We start from the raw sequence: 20,163 nt of genomic DNA, 5'->3' as shown, positions 1-20,163 counted from the left end.
TGCCTGATGGAGATTAGGGTATCACCCATGGTTTAAGAAGTCTGCTCTGAAATCCTGCTGAGTAGGTGGCTAACGAGTACTTGATGAGTTCTCTTCAAAGTGTTTTCTTGTAATGGTAGGAAAATAATGAATAAGCAGATGCCCCAAGCACTGCCATTACATTGTGTTTTCTTGGGTTCCTTTTATTTGTTCCATCACCAATTATATGCATTGTGCACTAAGAAAGTCTTTTTGCTTTTAAAACCCATATATCACGTCGCATTCCTGATACAAACAAAATCAGGAATGTGATGTGATATATGGGCATTTTGTTTAGTTAATAGTGCCCTCATTACTTTCTGATTTCAAGTGTCTGTGCCCTGGTGTATATATACATACTTGCTTATTTTGGAAATCTTGTTCTCACAGGTATCATTTGTGTTTGACATGCATAGGCACCTGAAGGAGAGTGCAGCATAGAGCCCTAATTTATCATTATCTAATATTTTAGTTTTTTTTTTTTTTTTTTTGAGACAGTGTCTTGTTCTGTCACCCAGGCTGGAGAGCAGTGACACAATCATGGCTCACTGCAGCCTCGACTTCCTAAGTTTCTTCCCATGGATCAGGCTATCCTCCCACTTCAAGCCTCTCAAGTAGCTGGGACTATAGGCCCATGCTACCATGCCCGGTTAATTTTTGTATTTTTTGTAGAGACAGGGTTTCACCATGTTGGCCAGTCTCATCTTGAACTCCTGAAGTCAAGCGATCTGCCCATCTTGGCCTTCCAAAGTGCTGGATTTCAGGCGTGAGCCATCGCGCCCGGCCTCATTAATATTAATTCAGGTGCCATTGGCTTCCATGGCGGTCATTATCTTAAGGGCTTTGTTTACTGATTTACATTAATCTCTTGGTGTTGAATAATTTATGTACCTTCCTGATGTGTGTTTGTGACTTTGAAATTTTCCCCAACCTCCCTCCTCTTTTTTTGTAAGAAATCTTTCTGAAATAAGTTAAGGAATAAGAATTGTAGAAATCCTTTCTTATAATGTACATATCAGAATTTTAAAAAGAAATGTAATAAATGTAGCTCCATCTTTCCCCACTAAAAACAAATTGTGTAGACAGAGGTGTATTTATTGGTTTCTTTTATATACAGTATTTACCTGAGAGTGTCCGTGATGTTGGAATGACACAATGCAGGATTTAGATTCTACATTGTTAGAGGGCAGGATCTTGCAACCCGTGGGTTCGATAGAACATTTTGGGTAGTAAGTAAGCACTCACTGTAAGTAAGTAAGTAAGCATTATTCCCTTACCTACATTAGATGTCAAGGAGGGAATTCCTGATCATTTAGATTGTAGGCCTCTGAAACTGAAACGGTTATAAACTAGATAATGATTCTGATCTTAATGAGATTCAGCCAGAAAAACTGCCCAGATCTCTCTGTCTCTGTGTTCCTCTCTCTCTCTCTCCCTTTCTCTCTCTCTCTCTCTCTTTCTCTCTCTCTCTCTCTGCCCATAGGAAAAGAAACATGGGCATCTCTTAGATTCAGAAATGTGAGCTGTTTGGATGAGGGGCAGATTTATTTTCAGAGCCAGAGGCGGTTTGATTATCGACGCTGCCATTTGTATCTCAATGGTAGGAAATTCCTCTTCCCTCAAGCAAACACATTTCACACCGAAGCCCCTGGCCAAGCTCCATGCACTTTCTCCCCTGGATGTGCCTCTGATTCAGTTTTTAAGCTGCTTTGCCCCTGCATGCTGGAAGGCAGATGATCTCAGCCTGGCACACACAGAAGCCTCTCTCCTCTCCCGGCCCAGCTCTTCCTTCCTCCAGGCGGGGCCAGGCCACAGATGTGTGTTAATGAGAGCTTCTCTTTGTTTACAGGGTTTGGGATGCTCTGACAGACAATTACATCCCTTCACTCTCAGAAGACTGGAGGGATCCAAACATCGAGGCTCTGAATGGCAACTGCTCTGACACTGAGGTACCTCTCCGGGGCCCCTGGTTTAGCAGGGCTTGAGAAGATGTGGAATCCAGTTAGAAAAACATTCAGTAACTCAACAGTCTTCCTCAAAATTGTTGATGGAGGCTCATGCCTGTAATCTCAGCTTTGGGAGACCGAGGTGGGTGATTGCTTGAGTTCAGTAATTTAAGACCAGCCTGGGCCACGTGGTGAAACCCCCATCTCTACCAAAAATACAAAAAATTAGCCAGGCATGGTGGCACATGCTTGTGGTCCCAGCTACTCAGGAGACTGAGGTGGGAGGATTGCTTGAGCCTAGGAGGTTCAATTAAAAAAAAAAGTTATTGTTGGGAAGGAGTTGTAGAGGAGGGTGAAAAATAAGATAAGGAAGACATCCAGTATATCCGAAATGATAGGAATGGTCATCTATAGAAAAGCAGAAACACAGATCACTTCTATTAGGTTGGTGCAAAAGTAATTTTTTTTCTGCCATTACTTTCCTTTTTTTTTTTTTTCTTTTTTTGAGATGGAGTCTCGCTCTGTTGCCCAGGCTGGAGTGCAGTGGCATGATCTCGGCTCACTGCAACCTTCGCCTCCTGGGTTCAAGAGAGTCTCCTGCCTCAGCATCCTGAGTAGCTGGGACTACAGGTGCATGCCACTATGCCTGGCTAATTTTTTGTATTTTTAGTAGAGATGCGGTTTCACTGTGTTAGCCAGGATGGTCTTGATCTCCTGACCTTGTGATCCGCCCACGTTGGCCTTCCAAAGTGCTGGGATTACAGGCGTGAGCCGCCACACCCAGCCTGCCATTACTATCAATATTTCTAACCTGTGTACTACAACATGAAAAATAAAGTGGCCTGAAATAAGAGGAGGAAACTGTCATGGCCTCTCTTGGGTTCAAATAATGGTGGTTTAAAAAAATCAGGTTTTCTCATCTTAAATGAAGAGTTCAGGCCGGAAATAAGAGGAGGAAACTGTTATGGGCTTCTCTTGGGTTCAAATAATGATGGTTTAAAAAAATTAGATTTTCTCATCTTAAATGAATAGTTCAGGCCCACAAAAACAGTGCTGAGAACAAGTGCTGACGGATCTTGCACTTGACAATGGCCAGAGGTGGGGCCCAGATATTAGCAATGTGGCCACACAGTGGGGAAGAAGTCTCTCTTTTTTTTTCAGTCAGGGTCTCACTCTGTTGCCTAGGCTGGAGTGCAGTGGCACAGTCTCGGCTCACTACAGCCTTGACCTCCTGGGCTCAAGTGATCCTCCAGCCTAACCCACCACCCCCTCCCCGAGTAGCTGGGACTACAGGCATACGCCACCATGCCCAGCTAATTTTTGTATTTTTTGTAGAGATGGGATTTTGCCATGTTACCAAGGCTGGTTTCAAACTCCTGAGCTCAAGCAATCCATCCAACTCGGACTCTCAAAGTGTTGGGATTACAGGCGTGAGCCACCATGCTGGCCTAGAATCGTTTATGAAACTCAACCAAGGGGACGTTTATGTGTCTGGACCAGAGTCACACTCCATGAGTTACTGACTCCAAGGGAGAAAGTAGCTTAGGGGCTTCTGAAAAATAAAGATGATATTTATTTTGAGTTGATTTGCAAAGGCCATAAAGGGGGTGACCTTTCAGAAGATCCAAATTGCCCCTCCTATCTGAATCTACATATGGAATGGTTTCTTAGTCAGTTTGGGCTGCTGTAACAGGATACGTTAGACTAAGTAATTTATTAACAACAGAAGTTGATTTTCACAGCTCTGGTGGCAGGGAAGTCCAAGATCAAGGCACTGGCAGATTCAATATCTGGTGAGGACCTGCTTTCTGGTTCACAGACGGCACCTTCTCACTGTGTCCCCACATGGCAGAAGGGTCTAAAGTGCTCCCTTGGGCCTCTTTTAGAAAGATACTTGTGGGCATCCCACCTCCATGATATCATCACCTCCACAAGGTCTCACTGTCTAATACCATCACTTTGGGCATTAGGATTTTAGCATATAAATTTGGGGGGTGGGACATAAACATTCAGAGCACAGCAAAAGATAAAATCGTTTAATGGCTCTATGTTAAAAGCAAATTTCTGCCTCACTTGGTTTTCTAGTTTCAGTTGTGAAGGAAATTTGACAATTTATCATCAGGAAGGGCTGTCACAGCCCTGCAGGCTCAGCAAGTGATAGAGTTGGATGGGTCTAATCTTTCTAAGTGTTTCAGAATTGAGTCCAAGTAAAAGAGCAAGAAACAGATTCCCCTTACTCGGCAATATATTTGTAGATTATTGCTCAAAATAGCACAGCAAAGAGATCAGCAGTTGACTGATTAGTTGAAAATGTAGCCATATATATTCTTCTCCATTTTTCTAGTAATTAGCAATCTAAGGTACTCAAAACCTCAAGGCTTCATTGACGGGAGCAAGTGAGATGATGACTTTGAGACTAAGATTTCCTGCAAGCCTCCTCAGCACAGACATAGGAGGCTGTGTCTCAGGTCCTGTTTTGAACTCTCGGCTGTGCATTTTCTCTTGTAATGCTTACAGGTATGATGCTTAGTACTTACCCAAACTGCAAAGAAGATGGAGGCAATAATGGAATAAATCTAGTTACTGAAATTAAATCAGGTCCATCATGGTACAAAAGGCAGATTTTGCTTTGTTATCTTTTTTGACACCTTTCCAACTCATTTTGTGAATTAAGCCAAAGGATATATAAGATAGCCTGCCCTTCAAAAGGGCTTTAATTTATCCTCATTTCCAGATTTCCCTCAAGAGGGTTAATATTTCAGGGCAAACTGAATGACCCTGAGAAGGATGATCTTGAGCTCTGTTCCTTGTAGTATTTCTTCTATCTAACCCATGGGAAAAGGACAGGGTAGCAAAAGTAGATGGATTAAGGCTGTTTTATTTCATCCTCTTTTATTATCTGGATTAATTACAGTAGGAGCTCTATTAACTGCCCTAAGTTTAAACGATTTACCAGATTAACCAGTGCTCTGTATTCCTTCTGTAAAACATACGACCAAAAGCGCTTGGCATGCTGAATGTGCACAGCTGTGATGCTTCTCTCTAGTGAGCACTCATACCTCCACTTAAGTGGTCCATTAAAAAAATTTTTTTTAATTTTTTTGAGATGGTGTCTCTCTCTGTTGCCCAGGCTGGAGTGCAATGGCACGATCTTGGCTCACTGCAATCTCCGCCTCCCAGGTTCAAGCAATTCTCCTGCCTCAGTTTCCTGAGTAGCTGGGATTACAGGCATGCGCCATCATGCTCAGCTAATTTTTGTATGTTTGTAGAGATGGGGTTTCACTATGTTGCCCAGGCTGGTCTTGAACTCCCAACCTCAGGTGATCCACCCGCCTTGGCCTCCCAAAGTGCTGGGATTATAGGTGTGAGCCGCCACACCTGGCCAAGTGGTCCATTTTTAAGAATCAGTTGTTCCCAAACCTGTTTGTGCTGTCCTTGTGACTGCACTAAGAAATTTAATTAAATATTGTACCAACTATTGAATTGTGACTGCAAAGAGTGTCATTTTTTGTTAAAATCAAAGTAACACATCTTCATAGTTTAAAAAGTTAATTAATGCTTTGAAAGTAATGCACTGTAAGTGCAAGACAAAACAACCACCCAAAACAGTAGACCTCTGCCTTCTTGTCTTTCCCTACTCCATACAGGCAACTGCTTGCATTTCTTTTAGCTGCCTTTTTTTTTTTTTTTTTTTTTTTTGCATAAAGCTCCACTTTTATAGTGGGGCCATGTGGGGCCACGTGGGGAAGCTCCAGTGTCCGCTGGAGGCAGAAGGAGCCAGGGGAGAGCCAGGCCAGTGCCTCAGGAATGGCAAGATGGGGTAAACAGTTTAGGACTGGCTAGTTTGAGTAATTTCTGCAAGCTGTAAACACTAGGGATGGTCCTTAGTGCCTAGTACCTGACCCTGGGATGACTAAGGAAGAGGACTCTGCCTCCTGGGATGTAGAGGTCAGGTAGAGGGGGCAGGGCTTGGCTTTGGTTAGTTTGCATATAGAAGGCTTGCTGAGCCCTTTGCTATCTCTAAGAATTGGCTAATTTTTTTTTTTTTTTTTGGTGATGGAGTCACACTCTTTCACCCAGGCTGGAGTGCAGTGGCACAATCTCGGCTCACTGCAACATCCACCTCCCAGGTTCAAGCAATTCTCCTGCCCCACCCTCCCAAGTAGCTGGAATTACAGGAATGCGCCATGATGCCCAGCTAATTTTTTTTTGTTGTTGTTGTATTTTTGGTAGAAACAGGGTTTTGCATGTTGGCCAGGCTAGTCTTGAACTCCTGATCTCAAGTGAGCCGCCAGCCTTGGCCTCCCAAAGTGCTGGGATTACAGGTGTGAGGCACTGCACCCAGCCAGAATTGGCTAATCTTGAAGGTACAGTCCATCCCCATCAGAAAGGTCTTTAAAATATTAAAAATCATAATTTTCAGAAAATTAAAAAGTATAAATAACACAATGCTTAAATAAATCAGATACTATATTGTGTCAATTCCATGTTTTTTTCTTGAAAACATCCCAGTTAGTACCTTTCATCTTTCTGCTACAAACTGGTCTGGTCATTCGCTAGATCAGCTGCACAGCTGCTGTCGGGAGAACGTCCTTCCCTTCATGCTGGGAATTCTTTTGTCTTCCTCTCCTGTCATCTGGTTACCATATTTTAAAAATCTTTCTAGATGTAGTTCCTTGTTTTGGTGAAAAAAACCCAACAACAAACCAAACTATTCAGCATCTTTTTGAGAAAGGGGTACAGAGGAAATGGTTTTTAGGATATATAAGAATATTATTATTTAGCATTCTGAGGGCTTTGTTCTCTTCTAGCATTAGGTCGTGTTGAGAAACCCCAAATCTCTTCTGATTCCCAGTCCTTCTTTTTTGGCTGACTCTGTTCTCCATCTTTAGATTCCTGCTCCTTTATTATATGACTTTTTTGGTTCTCTCTGGAAGCTTTTAGGATGTTCTTTTCCTTTCTCATTTGAAATTTTACAATAATGTGCTTTAGAATGAAGTTTTCTTTTTTTCCTTCATTATGTTATCCTCAGTGAATCCTTTCAACATAGAAGCTCATGACTTTAAATTGTGATGTTTTCTTATTATTTTTTCTGAAGATTTATTATTTCTGTTCACTGCCTCTGTGGAGATGATTATATAGCTTTTCTCCTTTATGATGTTAATGTGATGAATTTCATAAATTAATTTGCAAATGTCAACTCGACCATGCATTCTTGAGATATACACAACTTCATCATGATATATTATCATTTTATTTTATTTTGTTTTTCCCCCCATATCATAATTGAAAGGTAATTGGCATATAATGAACTGCACATATTAAAGTGAGCAATGCGGTAAATTTTGACATCTGCATATATCTGCGAAACCATCACCACAATGAAGATATTCAACATATTCCTCATCCCCCTCTCTCACCACCCAATCTCTGGGCAACCACTTATCTGCTTTCTGTCATTGTAGATTAGTTTTCATTTTCTAGAATTTTGCATGAATGGAATCATGCAATATGTACATTTTCTTTTGTCTGGCTTATTAAACTCAATGTAATTAGATATTCATCCATGTTTTTAAGTATAGCAACAGTTCATTTCTTTTTATTGTTGAGTAGTATTCTGTTGTATGGATATATCACCAGTGGCTTATTCATTCGCTTATAGATGAACAGTTTTTATTCTACTTTTTGCATATTTCAAATGAAGCTGCTGTGAACATTCTTCTGTAGGTCTTTGTGTGAACATATGCTTCCATTTCTCTTGGATAAAAACCTATGTGTGGAATGGCTGAGTCATATGGTAGGTGTATGTTCAACTTTTTTTTTTTAGCTTTTATTTTAAGTTCAGGGGTACATGTGCAGGTTTGTTACATAGGTAAATTGTGTCAAGGGGGTTTGTTGTACAGGTTATTTCATCACCCAGGTATTAAACCTAGTATCCATTAGTTATTTTTCCTGATCCTCTCCCTCCTCCCACCCTTCATCCTCCAATAGGGCCCAGTGTGTATTGTTCCCTTCTGTGTGTCCATTTGTTCTCATCATTTAACTCCCATGTCTAAATTTTTAAGGAACTACCAAACTGTTTCCCAGTTTGAGAGCTGTAATTGTCCCATATTCTCACTAAAACTTGTTATGGACAATCTTTAAAATTTAGACATCTTCATGGGTAGTAACAAAATTGATACTTTATTTCAGTTCTAATTTGCTTTTCTCTAGTGACATAGAATATTGAGCATCTTTTCAAGTGATTATTTACAATATGTGTGTGTGTGTGTGTGTGTGTGTGTATTTTTGAGACAGGGTCTTGCTGTGTTGCCCAGTCTGGAGGGCAGTGGCTCAATCTCAGCTCACAGCAACCTCCACCTCCTGGGCTCAAGCAATCTTCACACCTCAGCTCCCCAAGTAGCTGGGACCACAGGTGCACACCTCCACACCCAGCTAATTTTTGTATTTTTAGAAGAGAGCGATTTCGCCATGTTGCCTAGGATGAATTCCTGAGCTCAAGTGATCCACCTGCCTCGGCCTCCCAAAGTGCTGGGATTACAGGCGTGACTGTGCCCGGCCTGTATGTTTTCTTTGGTGAAATGCCTCTTCAAATCTTTTGTGCATTTTTTTAGTACATTGTTTGTGTTCTTAGTATTGAGTCGTAAGAGTTTCTTTTTTTCTTTGAGTTGGAGTCTTGCTCTGTCACCCAGGCTGGAGTGCAGTGGTGCAATCTCAGCTCACTGCAACCTCTGCCTCCCAGGTTCAAGTGATTCTCCTGCCTTAGCCTTCTGAGTAGCTGGGATTACAGATTCACACCACCATGACTGGCTAATTTTTGTATTTTTAGTAGAGACAGAGTTCTACTATTTTGGCCAGACTGGTCTTGAACTCCTGACCTCAAGTGATCCACCCGTCTTGGCCTCCCAAAGTGCTGGGATTACAGGTATGAGCCACTGTGCCCAGCCTTCAAATTAGTTTTGTATGTAGTATGGAGTAAGGGTCAGGGCTCATTTTTTAAAATTTTTGATATAAAGTCGTGCTGTTTCCCAGGTTGGTCTTGAGCTCCTTGGCTCAAGCCATCCACCTGCTTCAGCCTCCCAAATTGCTGGGACTACCGAGGCACTCCACAGTGCTGGGCTTCAAGGTTTATTTTTCTGCATATGGCTATTCAATTATTCCAGTACCATTCATCGAAAATCTTATCCCTTCCCCATTAAATTGTTTTGGCATCTTTGTTGAAAATCAATTGATCACGTATGTGCGGATCTACTTCTGAATTCTTTTTTCTGTTTCAATGATATATATATGTGTGTGTCTGTTTTTATCATCCCTAATTTATTTTAAAATGTGTCTATCTTTATGCCAATCCCACACTGTATTGATTGCTGTAGCTTTATGGTAAGTCTTGAAATAAAGTAATATAAGTTCTCCAACTGTGTCCTTTTTTTTTCTTTCCAAATTTGTTTTAGTTATTTTAGGTTATTTACATTTCCATATAAATCTTGGAATCAGCAGATGAATTTTTGGAAAAAACCTTGCTGGAAATTTGACTTTGATTGTGTAGAATCTACAGACCAATTTATATATGTAGATCAATTTATCATGTTAATGTGATGAATTACATTAATTGGTTTTCAAATATTAAACCAGCATTTTATTTTAAAATAAACCCCACTTAGTTATGATATTTTATCTTTTTTATATAATGTGGGATTTGATTTGCTGATATTTTATTAGAGATTTTTGCATCATGTTCTTTTTCTGAAATTTTATTTTGTTCTAATGTCATAAAATAAGTTGGAAATTATCCTCTCTATCTCTACTTTGTGAAAGAATTTGTATTACATTGGTATTATTTCTTCCTTGAATGTTTGATAGACTATACTAGTGAAAGCATCTGGGCCTAGGGTATTCTCTGTGGAAGATTTTCAGTTACAAATTCAATTTTACTGAGTCAGGTTTGGTAAGTTACATTTCTCAAGGAATTTATCTATTTAATCATTGAATGTATTGACCATTCATTTGTTTATAATTTTGTTTTGTTATTGAAAACGTCTATAAGATTTATAGTGATGTTCCCTTTTTTATTCCTGACATTGTTAATTTGTGATCTCTCTCCCTCCATCCCTCTCTCACTCTCTCTTGTCAGCTGGTCTGTGGGATTATCACCTTTATTAATCTTTTCAGAGAACCACTTTTTATTTCTTTGATTTCCTTTGTTTGTTAACTTTTTAGTTTATTGATTCCCTCTCTTAGCTTTATTACTTCCTTCCTTCTACTTAGTAGGAGTTTAATTTGCCCTCGTTTTTTTAGCTTCTTAAGGTAGGAAATTTGATTATATTTTAAACTTAAAAAAACTTAAAGCTATAAAATTCCCTTTAAGCACTGTTTTAGCTGAATTCTACATATTTTGATTGGGTATGTTTTCATCATTCAATTAAAAACATAGTTTCTAATTTTTTCTTGCAATTTCTTCTTTAACCCATAGGTTATTTGGAAGTTTGCTGCTGAATTTCAAAGTGCTTGGGAAGTTTTATAGCTATCTTGTTAAAAATTGATTTCTAATTTAATTTTGTCAGAGAACATACTTTGTATGACTTAAATCTTTTAAAATACGTTCAGACTGATTTAGGGTCCAGCATATGGTACGTCTTAGTGGATGTAATATATGCCATTGGAAGTGATGCACATTCTGCAATTGTTGGTTGTAATGTGCTATAAATGTCAACCAGGTTAACTTGGTTGATAGTATTGTTGAATTCCTCTGTGTTCCAAATGATATTTTTTGTCTGTTTATTCTATCAATTAATGAGAAAGGTTTATTAAAATCTCCAACCATTATTGTGCATTTATTTCTATTTCTTTAGTTCTGTTGATTTTTGTTTTATATATTTTGAAGCTCTGAGTACATCTCCCTGAAGAGTTGACCCTTTTATCATTATGAAATGTCATTCTTTCTCTGTAATACTTATCTTAAAATCTACTTTGTTTGATATGAATGTAGCCACTTAAGCTTTCTTATGCATACTGTTTGCAAAGTGTGTGTGTGTGTGTGTATCTATCTCAATTCTTTTAGTTTCCGCCTATCTCTGTCTTTTTATTTAAAGTATGTTTTCGCAGGTAGCGTATACTTGGATCTTGTTTTTATATTCAGTCTGACAATTTATGCTTCTTGATTATTGTGTTTAGTTTATTTGCATAGTGTGTAGTCCATTGACATTTGGCATAATATTGATAATTTGTGTTGGAGTGTATTGTCTTCATTTCTGATTGTCCCATCTGGTTTTGTTGCTGTTTTGTTGTTCCTCTGTTCCACACTTTTTGTCTTCTTTTGGGTTAATCAAATATTCTTTGGCTTTGCATCTTATGTCTTCTGTTGGATTTTTATCTATACCTTGTCGTATTTTTCTTTAGTGGTTTCTCTAGGGATTACACTATACATTATTAAGTTATCATAGTCCATTTAGAATTAATATTGTACACTTTACATAAAATGTAAAACATTTGTCACCGTATAAAGTCTATTCCTTCCATCTTTTGTGCTGTAATTGTCATATATTTTATTTCAATCTACATTATATACTCCACAACACAAAGTTATTATTTTTGCTTTAGACAGTTAGTTGTCTTTTAAGAAAATCAAAAGAAGGAAAAAAAAGATACTTTTAAAAATATTTACCTACATATTTATCATTTCTGGCATTCCTTATTTTTTCCTGAAGATTCTGATTTTCTATCATTTCCTTTCAACCCAAAATACTTTTTATAGCATTTCTTTTAGTGTAGAGCCACAGGTGACAGATTCCTTTAGCCTTCATTTATTTATCTCATTTATTTCATGTTTTCCCCTTCTTTCAAAACACACAGCCTTGCACTGCCTGTGTCCAGTGCCTGAAAACAATTGGCTCATAGATTTTGTCCAGATTGTAGTTGTTTATGGTAGGAGGGGTAAGTCCAATACCAGTTACTCTGTCATGGCTGAAAGGGGCCATCTCTTCTGTTTTTGCTTTCTAGAATTTCTTTTATTCAAGTATTGGAATTCTGAAGCTGATCTTCTGAATATTTTTCCCCGCCCATAATTCTATCTGCTTATTTTGTTTCACTCTCCAGGGAACTGTCTCAGACTTCAGCTCGATGGAAAAGTCTAAATTTTCTATCATACCTTTAATTTCTAAGAGACCTTTCCAGTTTTTACAGAATTTATGTGTTTTTAAAATTTTTTTCTGGTCTTAGTAAGTGTACATCTTTGTAGTTTTTAAATTAATTCTGATAAATAGGACACATTTTGAGGAAGCAAGGTGTTCTGTTATCCTTCTGAAGGCAGGTATAGCAGTTTCTTAGAAGAGGTTTCTTCTGCTCTCTCTGTTGCTTTTGATTTCCCTTCTCTATACATTTTCATCTTTCATGTTGGGGGTTATTCTCAAATGTCTGGCAATCCTTGAGCATCTTTTCATATTTAGAAGTGAGGCTTTATGGCCAGGCATGGTGGTTTACTCCTATAATCCTAGCACTTTGGGAGGACAAGGCAGGGGGATCCCTTGATCCTAGGAGTTTGTGACCAGCCCCATCTCTACAACTCTACCAAAAAACAAAAACAAAAACAAAACAAAAAGGTAGCCAGGGTATGGAGTGCACTTGTAGTCCCAACTACTTGGGAGGCCAAGGCAGGAGGATTACTTGAGCCCAGAATTTTCAATACCAGCCTGGCCAACATAGTGAGACCCTGTCTCTACAAAAAGTTAAAAAAAAAAAAAAAAGCATTAGCTGGGCCTGGTGGCATGCACCTGTAGTCCCAGCTACTTGGGAGGCTGAGGCTAGAGAATCGCTTGAGCTTAGGAGTTTGAGGCTACAGTGAGCTATGATTACACCATTTCACACCAGCCTGGGCAACAGAGCAAGCCCCTGTCTCTAAAAACATTAATTTAAAAAAAATGGCTGGTGATAGCTCACACCTGTAATCTCAACACTTTAGGAGGCCGAGGCAGGTGGATTGCTTGAGCTCAGGAGTTTGAGACCAGCCTAGGAAACATGGCAAGTTCCCCATCTCTACAAAAAATACAAAACTTAGTTGGGCATGGTGGCCTGCGCCAGTAGTCCCAACTACTCAGGAGGCTGAGGTGGGAGGATTTCTTGAGCCCGGGAGGCAGAGGTTGCAGTGAGCTGAGATCAAGCCACTCCCCTTCAGTCTAGGTGACAGAGGGAAACCCTTGGAAAAAAAGAAAGTGAGGCCCTAGAAGGTTATGGGATCAGGGCTTGTTTCCTGCTGGATCACAGTGCCAGTAAGGACCTATGCGTCTTGTTTGGAGATCTTGACAGTTGGCATGTATTTGTAGACTTATAGCATCCATAGAGAAGTGTCCTCCAATGGCTTGATGGACAGAATAAACCAGCTGCCAGTATCCTTGGAGCCTACTCAGGGAAGGAGGCCAGAGGTCTGTCTGGTGAGTCATTCTGTAGAGTCTTACATCCTCTCTCTGTTTTCGGTGAGAACCCTCACGCTTACTTTTAGGTGGCCTGGTGCTCTGAGTCCAGAACCTCCAGTTCAACCTGCTCAGAGTGAAGTCTACAGTCCTTTTGAGCTGAGAGGATGCAGTCCCTTTCTATCTGGGTTGGAAGAAGACACTTGGGTCTCATTATTCTTGATGAAGAATACCAGCAAATCTTCCTTACATAGCCCCGCCATGCTGCCCCTCGGGGTCTGCAATTCCTAAGCCATTCAGCATCTGCTGTGTGACCCCCTTTACCTTGGGCAGCCTGCTCTCACCAAGTTTAACCCTGCTGAGCCTGCTGGGCCGGCGTCTGTTTTCTGGCATTTCTCTTGCTGTTGTCTTTTCTCCTGTTCACTTTGTCCCTTTTGGGTTATTCTTTTTTGATCCCTTGACTCTCATTTTAGTAGGGTTTGAGGAGGAAGGGCTGATAAATGTGTGCCCAATCTCCTGTGTACCCACCTTCTACTGTAAAGAAATGGAAACAGGAAATCATTTTAAAAATTATGTTATGGGCTGGGTGTGGTGGCTCACACCTGTAAGCACAGCACTTTGGGAGGCTGAAGTAGGAAGATCACTTGAGCCTAGGAGTTAGAAGCCAGCCTGGGTAAAGATAAAGAGGGAGCATTGGACTCAATCTTTACAAAAAAATGAAAAAGTTTGCTGTGAGTGGTGGTGTGCACCTATGTTCCTAGCTACTTGGGAGGCTGAGGTGGAAGAATTGCCTGAGCCCAGGAAGGGGAGGCTGCAGTGGACTTTGATCATGTCGTTGGACTCCAGCCTGGGTGATATTGTGAGACTCTGTTTAAAAAAAGAAAAAAAAGAAGTTATTATGTGGATGATGCGAGAGAGACTGTGAAACTCTACTCAGAGTTTCATTGTAAGCTTGGTCCTACACTAGGAACTTGGTGAATAAATAAATGTACATTTACATCTTTAGGTCAAAATAATTTCCTTGAGTTAATATGTCTGTAGGAGGCATTATTATTTTTTTCACAATTTACCACTTTTATTGGGGCTTTTGATTAATCAATCTGTTCTATTCCTGTGATGTAAAACGCAGTCCCCTTTTACCTTATAACCTTTATTTAATAGCAGACAGTGGTTGTCTGGATAAGAGGAAATCGGAAGTCCAGGATAGTGAATTATGTCTTTCATATTTTTGAGACAGGATCTCACTATGTCACCCAGGCTAGAGTACAGTGGCAACAGTCATGGCTCACTACAGCCTCCACCTCCCTGGCTCAAGCAATCCTCCCACCTCCGTCTCCTGAGTAGCTGGGACTACAGGTGTGCACCACCATGCCTGGCTAATTTTGTTCATTTTTTTTGTAGAGACAGAGTTTCACTATGTTGCCCAGGCTGGGCTCAAGTGACCCTCCCACCCTGGCCTCCCAAATTGCTGGAATTACAGGCATGAGACACCATGCCCAGTCACGTCTTCCTCTTTTCCAGGTGACTAAATAGCTAAGTTACCTGTGGAAGTGGACTGAATCTAGATGATAGTACTGCTCTCAGTCCTCTCTTTTTCAATTGTTCATTAATTCTTTCAACAAATATGTGTTGGCTGCATGCCCTAGTGCATCTCCCTATGGGAATGCACAGCCATTGACTTAATCCACGCAGATGTTTCCTGGTTGTTCATAAGCTTAAAAGGGACATAGTTACCAGGCACAGTGGCTCACACCTGTAATCCCACTCGGGAGGCTGAGGTGGGAGGATTGCTTGAGGCCAGGAGTTTGAGACCAGCCTGGGCAACACAGTGAGACCCCTATCTCTAAAAAAATTCAAAACAAAAAAAATCTTAGTCAGGTGTGGTGGCACCTGCCTGTAGTCCCAGCTACTTGGGAGGCTGAGGCAGGAGGATCACTCAAGCAAAGGAGTTAGAGGCTGCAGTGAGCCATGATTGTGCCACTGCATTCTAGCTTGTGTGACACAGCGAGATCCTGTGTCTAAAAAAAAAAATGGGACACAGTTGTGGTGAATTTCTTTTTTTTTTTTTACTTTTTGTCTGAAGGTAAAAATGTATCTTTGTTCTCTTAATTTTTGTCAGGGGGGCAACCACTCATGTCAAACAATAGTGGTAAGGGGAGGAAAATATTATGCAAAGGGCTAAATATGCTGTAAAAATTACCTTTTCTATGAATGGGGTCATTTGAAACACTTTAATAAAATACACCGGTTAATAGTCATTATTGGAATCAAGGACTCCACATAATTTTAATCATCATTCAGAATACGTCACTGTGCAGCAAGATTTAGCAATGTTATAGGCCTTGGGGAAAGTTTTCTGCATTTCTTTTCAAGTTTCAAGCTTTCATGTTATAGTCCTAGAGGCACACTCTTCCCAAAAGCAGGAGGAAGAAACAGCTTGCTGAATGGTATGGCCAGACCCCTTTCTGGATTCAAATCTTCTCAATTCTGGGAATAAATCATTTGGAAGAATGACTTTTCTTGGAAAAGCATAGTTCACTTCAATAGTATCCAAACAGCTAGCAAGGTGTTTTTTTTTTTTTTTTTTTTAGACAGGATCTCACTTTGTCATCCAGGCTGGAGTGCAGTGGCATAATCACGGCTCACTGCAGCCTCCATCTCCATGGCTCAATTGATCCTCCCACCTCAGCCTCCTGAGTAGTTGGGACTACAGGTGTGCCATCACGCCTGACTAATTTTTCTATTTTTTTAGAGACGGAGTCTTGCCATGTTGCCCAGGTTGGTCTCGAACTCCTGGACTCAAGCAATCCTCTCATCTCGGCCTCCCAAAGTGCTGGGATTACAGGTGTGAGCCACCACACCTGGTAACAACTAGCAGTTTTAGCTGACAAAGAAATTCAGCCCTAAATGACCTGGCCTGAAGTTATTTTTGACATGTATCTTCCCCACTGCTGCACAAGGGACTGAAGGAACTCTCTACCACGATATCTATGTCAGTGTCTTATGCTAGGATTAAGAGTATTTATCTGCACAAGGGCTGTCATTTTCCAAAAACCTTTCTTTCTTCCTCTGTCATTGTTTCCCCTCCAGCTCTCCACCCTGTGCACAAGATACTGTCCTGGTCAAGGAGGGGAGGGAGGGAGTCTATAAACAGTGCCCGTAAAGAGGCAAGGGCTTGTGAAGTGATGGATGCTGTTGGAACAGAGCAAAGTCTGGCAGGATGGACAGAAAATGTGGGAACCAGGCCTAGGGAGGGTGGGAAGGGTGAAAGGATCAGAATCAAACGCTGGAGAGGGAGGTGAAGAGGCTGGGGCACGATGGAGGTGGGGAAGCCCAAGGATTAGGGGGTAACCCGCACATAGAGGGAAGGAGCCAGGGTTTTCTTGGCCGTATTTTGTGTCTGCCTCTCCTGTTATTTTATTTTTTAGTGGCAGACTTCTGAGAAATAAGAAAATAAGGGATGAGTATGGTTCCCATAATAGTAGGAACTCACAGTACCTTTCATAAGCTTATAATTGATTTTCCCATCTCTGTTTTCCCAAGCCTGACAATTCAGACCTGGAGGCTTTGTGCCTGAGAGGGGGATGGGAGAGAAACTCTACTAGTGCATCATTCTGGCCACGGCCCAGGCTTATTAGCATTTGAGCAGCAAGAAGGATCTATCCCTAGAAGCTTCCTCCCTGCCCTCTTCCTGGAACTCCCCAAGGAGTGAGGAACTTGGGGAGGGAGGAGATGATATAGTTGAAAGAAGCAATATTAACAGTCAGGGAGTTAAACCCACTACAATCAGCCACATTCCAGAAAAGGTAAACATGCCATTTTTATATAGATTTAGTGCCCACCACCCCCTACCCCCTGCCAAATCCTGGTTATAGACTAACAGTTGCTGTTAGATGCTTATGAAAAATAACCCTGTTTCCCAGGATGAGCCTAACTTGGGCTCACACTAACTTGGGCTGGGTTCATATTGATACATTTCTTCCTTTTTCTCCCCTAATTTTTGTCTGGAGGAAAAAATGTATCTTTGTTCTCTTAATTTTGGGCTAACTTCTACTGCAGGATTTTCTGGCCTGAAGAAAGTTCTTCCATATGAGTGTAGTTGTGAACAAAGTGTAGCTCCAGGAGTTTTGTTCTGCATAGTGGGGAGCGGTGGAAACCACGAGGCTATCGCAGGTGGTGGACTTGGCAGAGAGAGGAGCATATGGGTTTGACAGCGGAAATAGATGTCACCATCTGGTACCCGGGCCCTTCAGATGATTCCATTACCTCCCTGTCCTACCCCATATCTAGGTTGAGTGCGGATGGCATTTGAGATATATTTGCTTAATTTTTTTTCTTTTTTAATGACATAGTCCTGGTTTTAAGCAAATGGAGATAAAAGGTGATGTGCTCTGTTAGGGATGTCTGCCAAGGCAAAGCTCACAGAAGACGGGAGAAGTTTCTGAGGATAGACTACCTCTGACATTATTGCTTGGATTGGAGCTGGGCTGTTTCCTGTTAGAAAAGGCAGAATACAAGCCCCAGGGAAGGGGCCAATCGGTGTGCCAGCTACTGGAGCGCAAGGAGGATTCATTCCTGGATGAGGGGTGACTCAGCAGAGAGATTTCCTAGAGACACCTCCTGCCTCCCCCTTGGATGACGTTCAAATCAGACTTCTAGACATACAGCTTGTTAGGTGTTTAGTGATTAACTTTTCTGTGGGACTTGAATGTAAATGCCAGACTATGGCAGTTTGGGATATGGTCAGTTAAGCCAGATATGCTTTGAATATCTTGTTAGATTTAAACATCTAGAATTTTGATGGCTGTGAACTTTGAGGATCTTACTTGGGATTATGGAATTATAGAGCCACAGGGCAAATGAGATAAATGGGGCTCTCTTTTGTAGTTTTGTTGTTGTTTAGTTCATGTGGTCAGGTTATTCAGTGGCATGTCCCATGCAGATTTCTTACATCTGCCATCAGCTATGACATCACGCCTGGATTCCAGTAACAGGCATTTCATCAAATTCTGAAAGTCATCATTATTTGGACTAGAACAACCTATTCCTTAAAACGCCTAGTAAGACGAAATCTGGAAACAACCCCCCAGGCTGGAACTCCTTAACAAAATCAGGGCAACTTTGCTGCAGTTGGCTGCAGTGTCACTTACCTGGAGAAGGCGCCTTGTTCACCCCAGGATGACCTGTCTGTGGGTTAAAAAACGGTGCTGTCCCCTTTGAGTCAGAATGGTGCTGGCCACTCCCCTGTCGTCTTTTCCTGCCAAGTTGGATTCAGTGCTGCATGCTGGATTTCTGGCATGCTGGAGTTAGTGATGGGGCAAAGATACGTTTGGAATTGGATGAAACTCTGGACATCTCTTCCACTCCACTGTTTAGACAGCAGCTGGCTGGAGTGGCCTCCCAGTCAGTATCATCCATTCTCGAGACTAGAGGCAATCCCACTTCTGCTGATGGTCACCCAGAATTCCATCTCCCCACCTCCTCTCCAGATCCATGAGAAAGAAGAGGAAGAGTTCAATGAGAAGAGTGAAAATGATTCCGGTATCAACGAGGAGCCTCTGCTCACAGCAGATCAGGTATAAGTATCTCTCCAGGTTATCGGGACCTTTTGTTCTTTTGATGGAGAAAAAGTTCAAGAGAACACACTTGCCACATCCATTTAAGGCAGAAGAAAGATATGTGGTCATGTGGTGCCTGTGCTCATGACTCAGAGTATTTTTTGTTTCTTTTTTTTCTTTATATATATATACTTTTGAGACAGAGTCTTGCTCTGTTGCCCAGGCTGGAGTGCAGTGGCGTGATCTTGGCTCACTGCAACCTCCGCCTCCCGGATTCAAGTGATTCTCCTGCCTCAGCCTCCCGAGTAGCTGGGACTACAGGCATGCACCACCACGCCTGGCTAATTTTTATAAAAAATTTTTTGGTAGAGATGTGGTTTCACCATGTTGGCCAGGCTGGTCTCAAACTCCTAACCTCAAGTGATCTGCCCACCTCAACCTCCCAAAGTGCTGGGATTATAGGCATGAGCCACCGTGCCTGACCTTTTTTTTTTTTTCATTTTGAGACAGGGTCTCACTTTGTCACCCAGGCCAGAGTGCAGTGGCACAATCAGGGTTCACTATAGCCTCAACCTCCTTGGCTCAAGCGATCCTCCCGCCTCAGGCCCCTAAGTAGCTGGGACTACAGGCATGCACCACTATGCCCAGCTAATTTTTTGTACTTTTAGTGGAGATGAGGTTTCACCATGCTGCCCAGGCTGGTCTCAAACTCCTGGACTCAAGCAATCCACCCGCCTTGGCCTCCCAAAGTGCTGGGATTACAGGCATGAGCCACGGTGCCTGTCCAACTCAGAGTATTTTTGATAAGGGATTTCATCTCTCTTTCTGCCTCAGGTTGCCCACCTGCAGTGAACATGAATGTCATTCTTGACACTTGGGATAGTTGGGGTCAGTCTCTGATAGGAGCCAGAGACAGGCATAGTGTTTAGTAGCTACAATCCTGCTAAGCCTTCTTATTGAAATTCGTTGTACTTGGAGTCAAGACACTCAAACAAGGGTCCCAAATACCTGTTTTCCCAAAAAGAGAAGTGACAGATGAGGCTTTTGTGTGATGGATATTTTCTTACATTTCATAGAACACTCAAAATTTTGGGCCTTCCGAAAGGAGTCTTAGAGCCACTTCGACTTTGTGAAAAAAGATAGAGTGCTTCGCATTCAACTGAGATCATCATAGCTTTAATAATTTATTACTTAGAGAGGATGATGTTCAGTTTCTGGATTCCTTATTCAATGTTTTAG

The 20,163-nt window shown here is 41.3% G+C and overlaps 1 protein-coding gene across 4 annotated transcripts in view; it reads left to right on the top strand.

The window, feature by feature from the left end:
• FEZ1 (fasciculation and elongation protein zeta 1) overlaps window positions 1–20,163 on the top strand; it is a 49,327-nt gene that overhangs the window by 12,653 nt on the left and 16,511 nt on the right. For 2 of the 4 annotated variants that reach the window (XM_009424436.5, XM_009424437.5), the window contains exons 3-5: window positions 1,868–1,967; window positions 13,280–13,387; window positions 18,856–18,942. In XM_009424436.5, the coding sequence (XP_009422711.1) occupies window positions 1,868–1,967; window positions 13,280–13,387; window positions 18,856–18,942 (295 nt within the window). The remainder of the gene's footprint in view (window positions 1–1,867; window positions 1,968–13,279; window positions 13,388–18,855; window positions 18,943–20,163) is intronic. The other 2 variants (XM_001145893.6, XM_063783485.1) reach the window with 2 other exon arrangements.

Source organism: Pan troglodytes, chromosome 9, assembly GCF_028858775.2.
Source record: "Pan troglodytes isolate AG18354 chromosome 9, NHGRI_mPanTro3-v2.0_pri, whole genome shotgun sequence".
In the NCBI taxonomy this organism is placed as follows: Eukaryota; Metazoa; Chordata; class Mammalia; order Primates; family Hominidae; genus Pan; species Pan troglodytes.
Note: the sequence above shows the minus strand (reverse complement) of the source record. Positions and strands in the feature narration are given on the sequence as shown.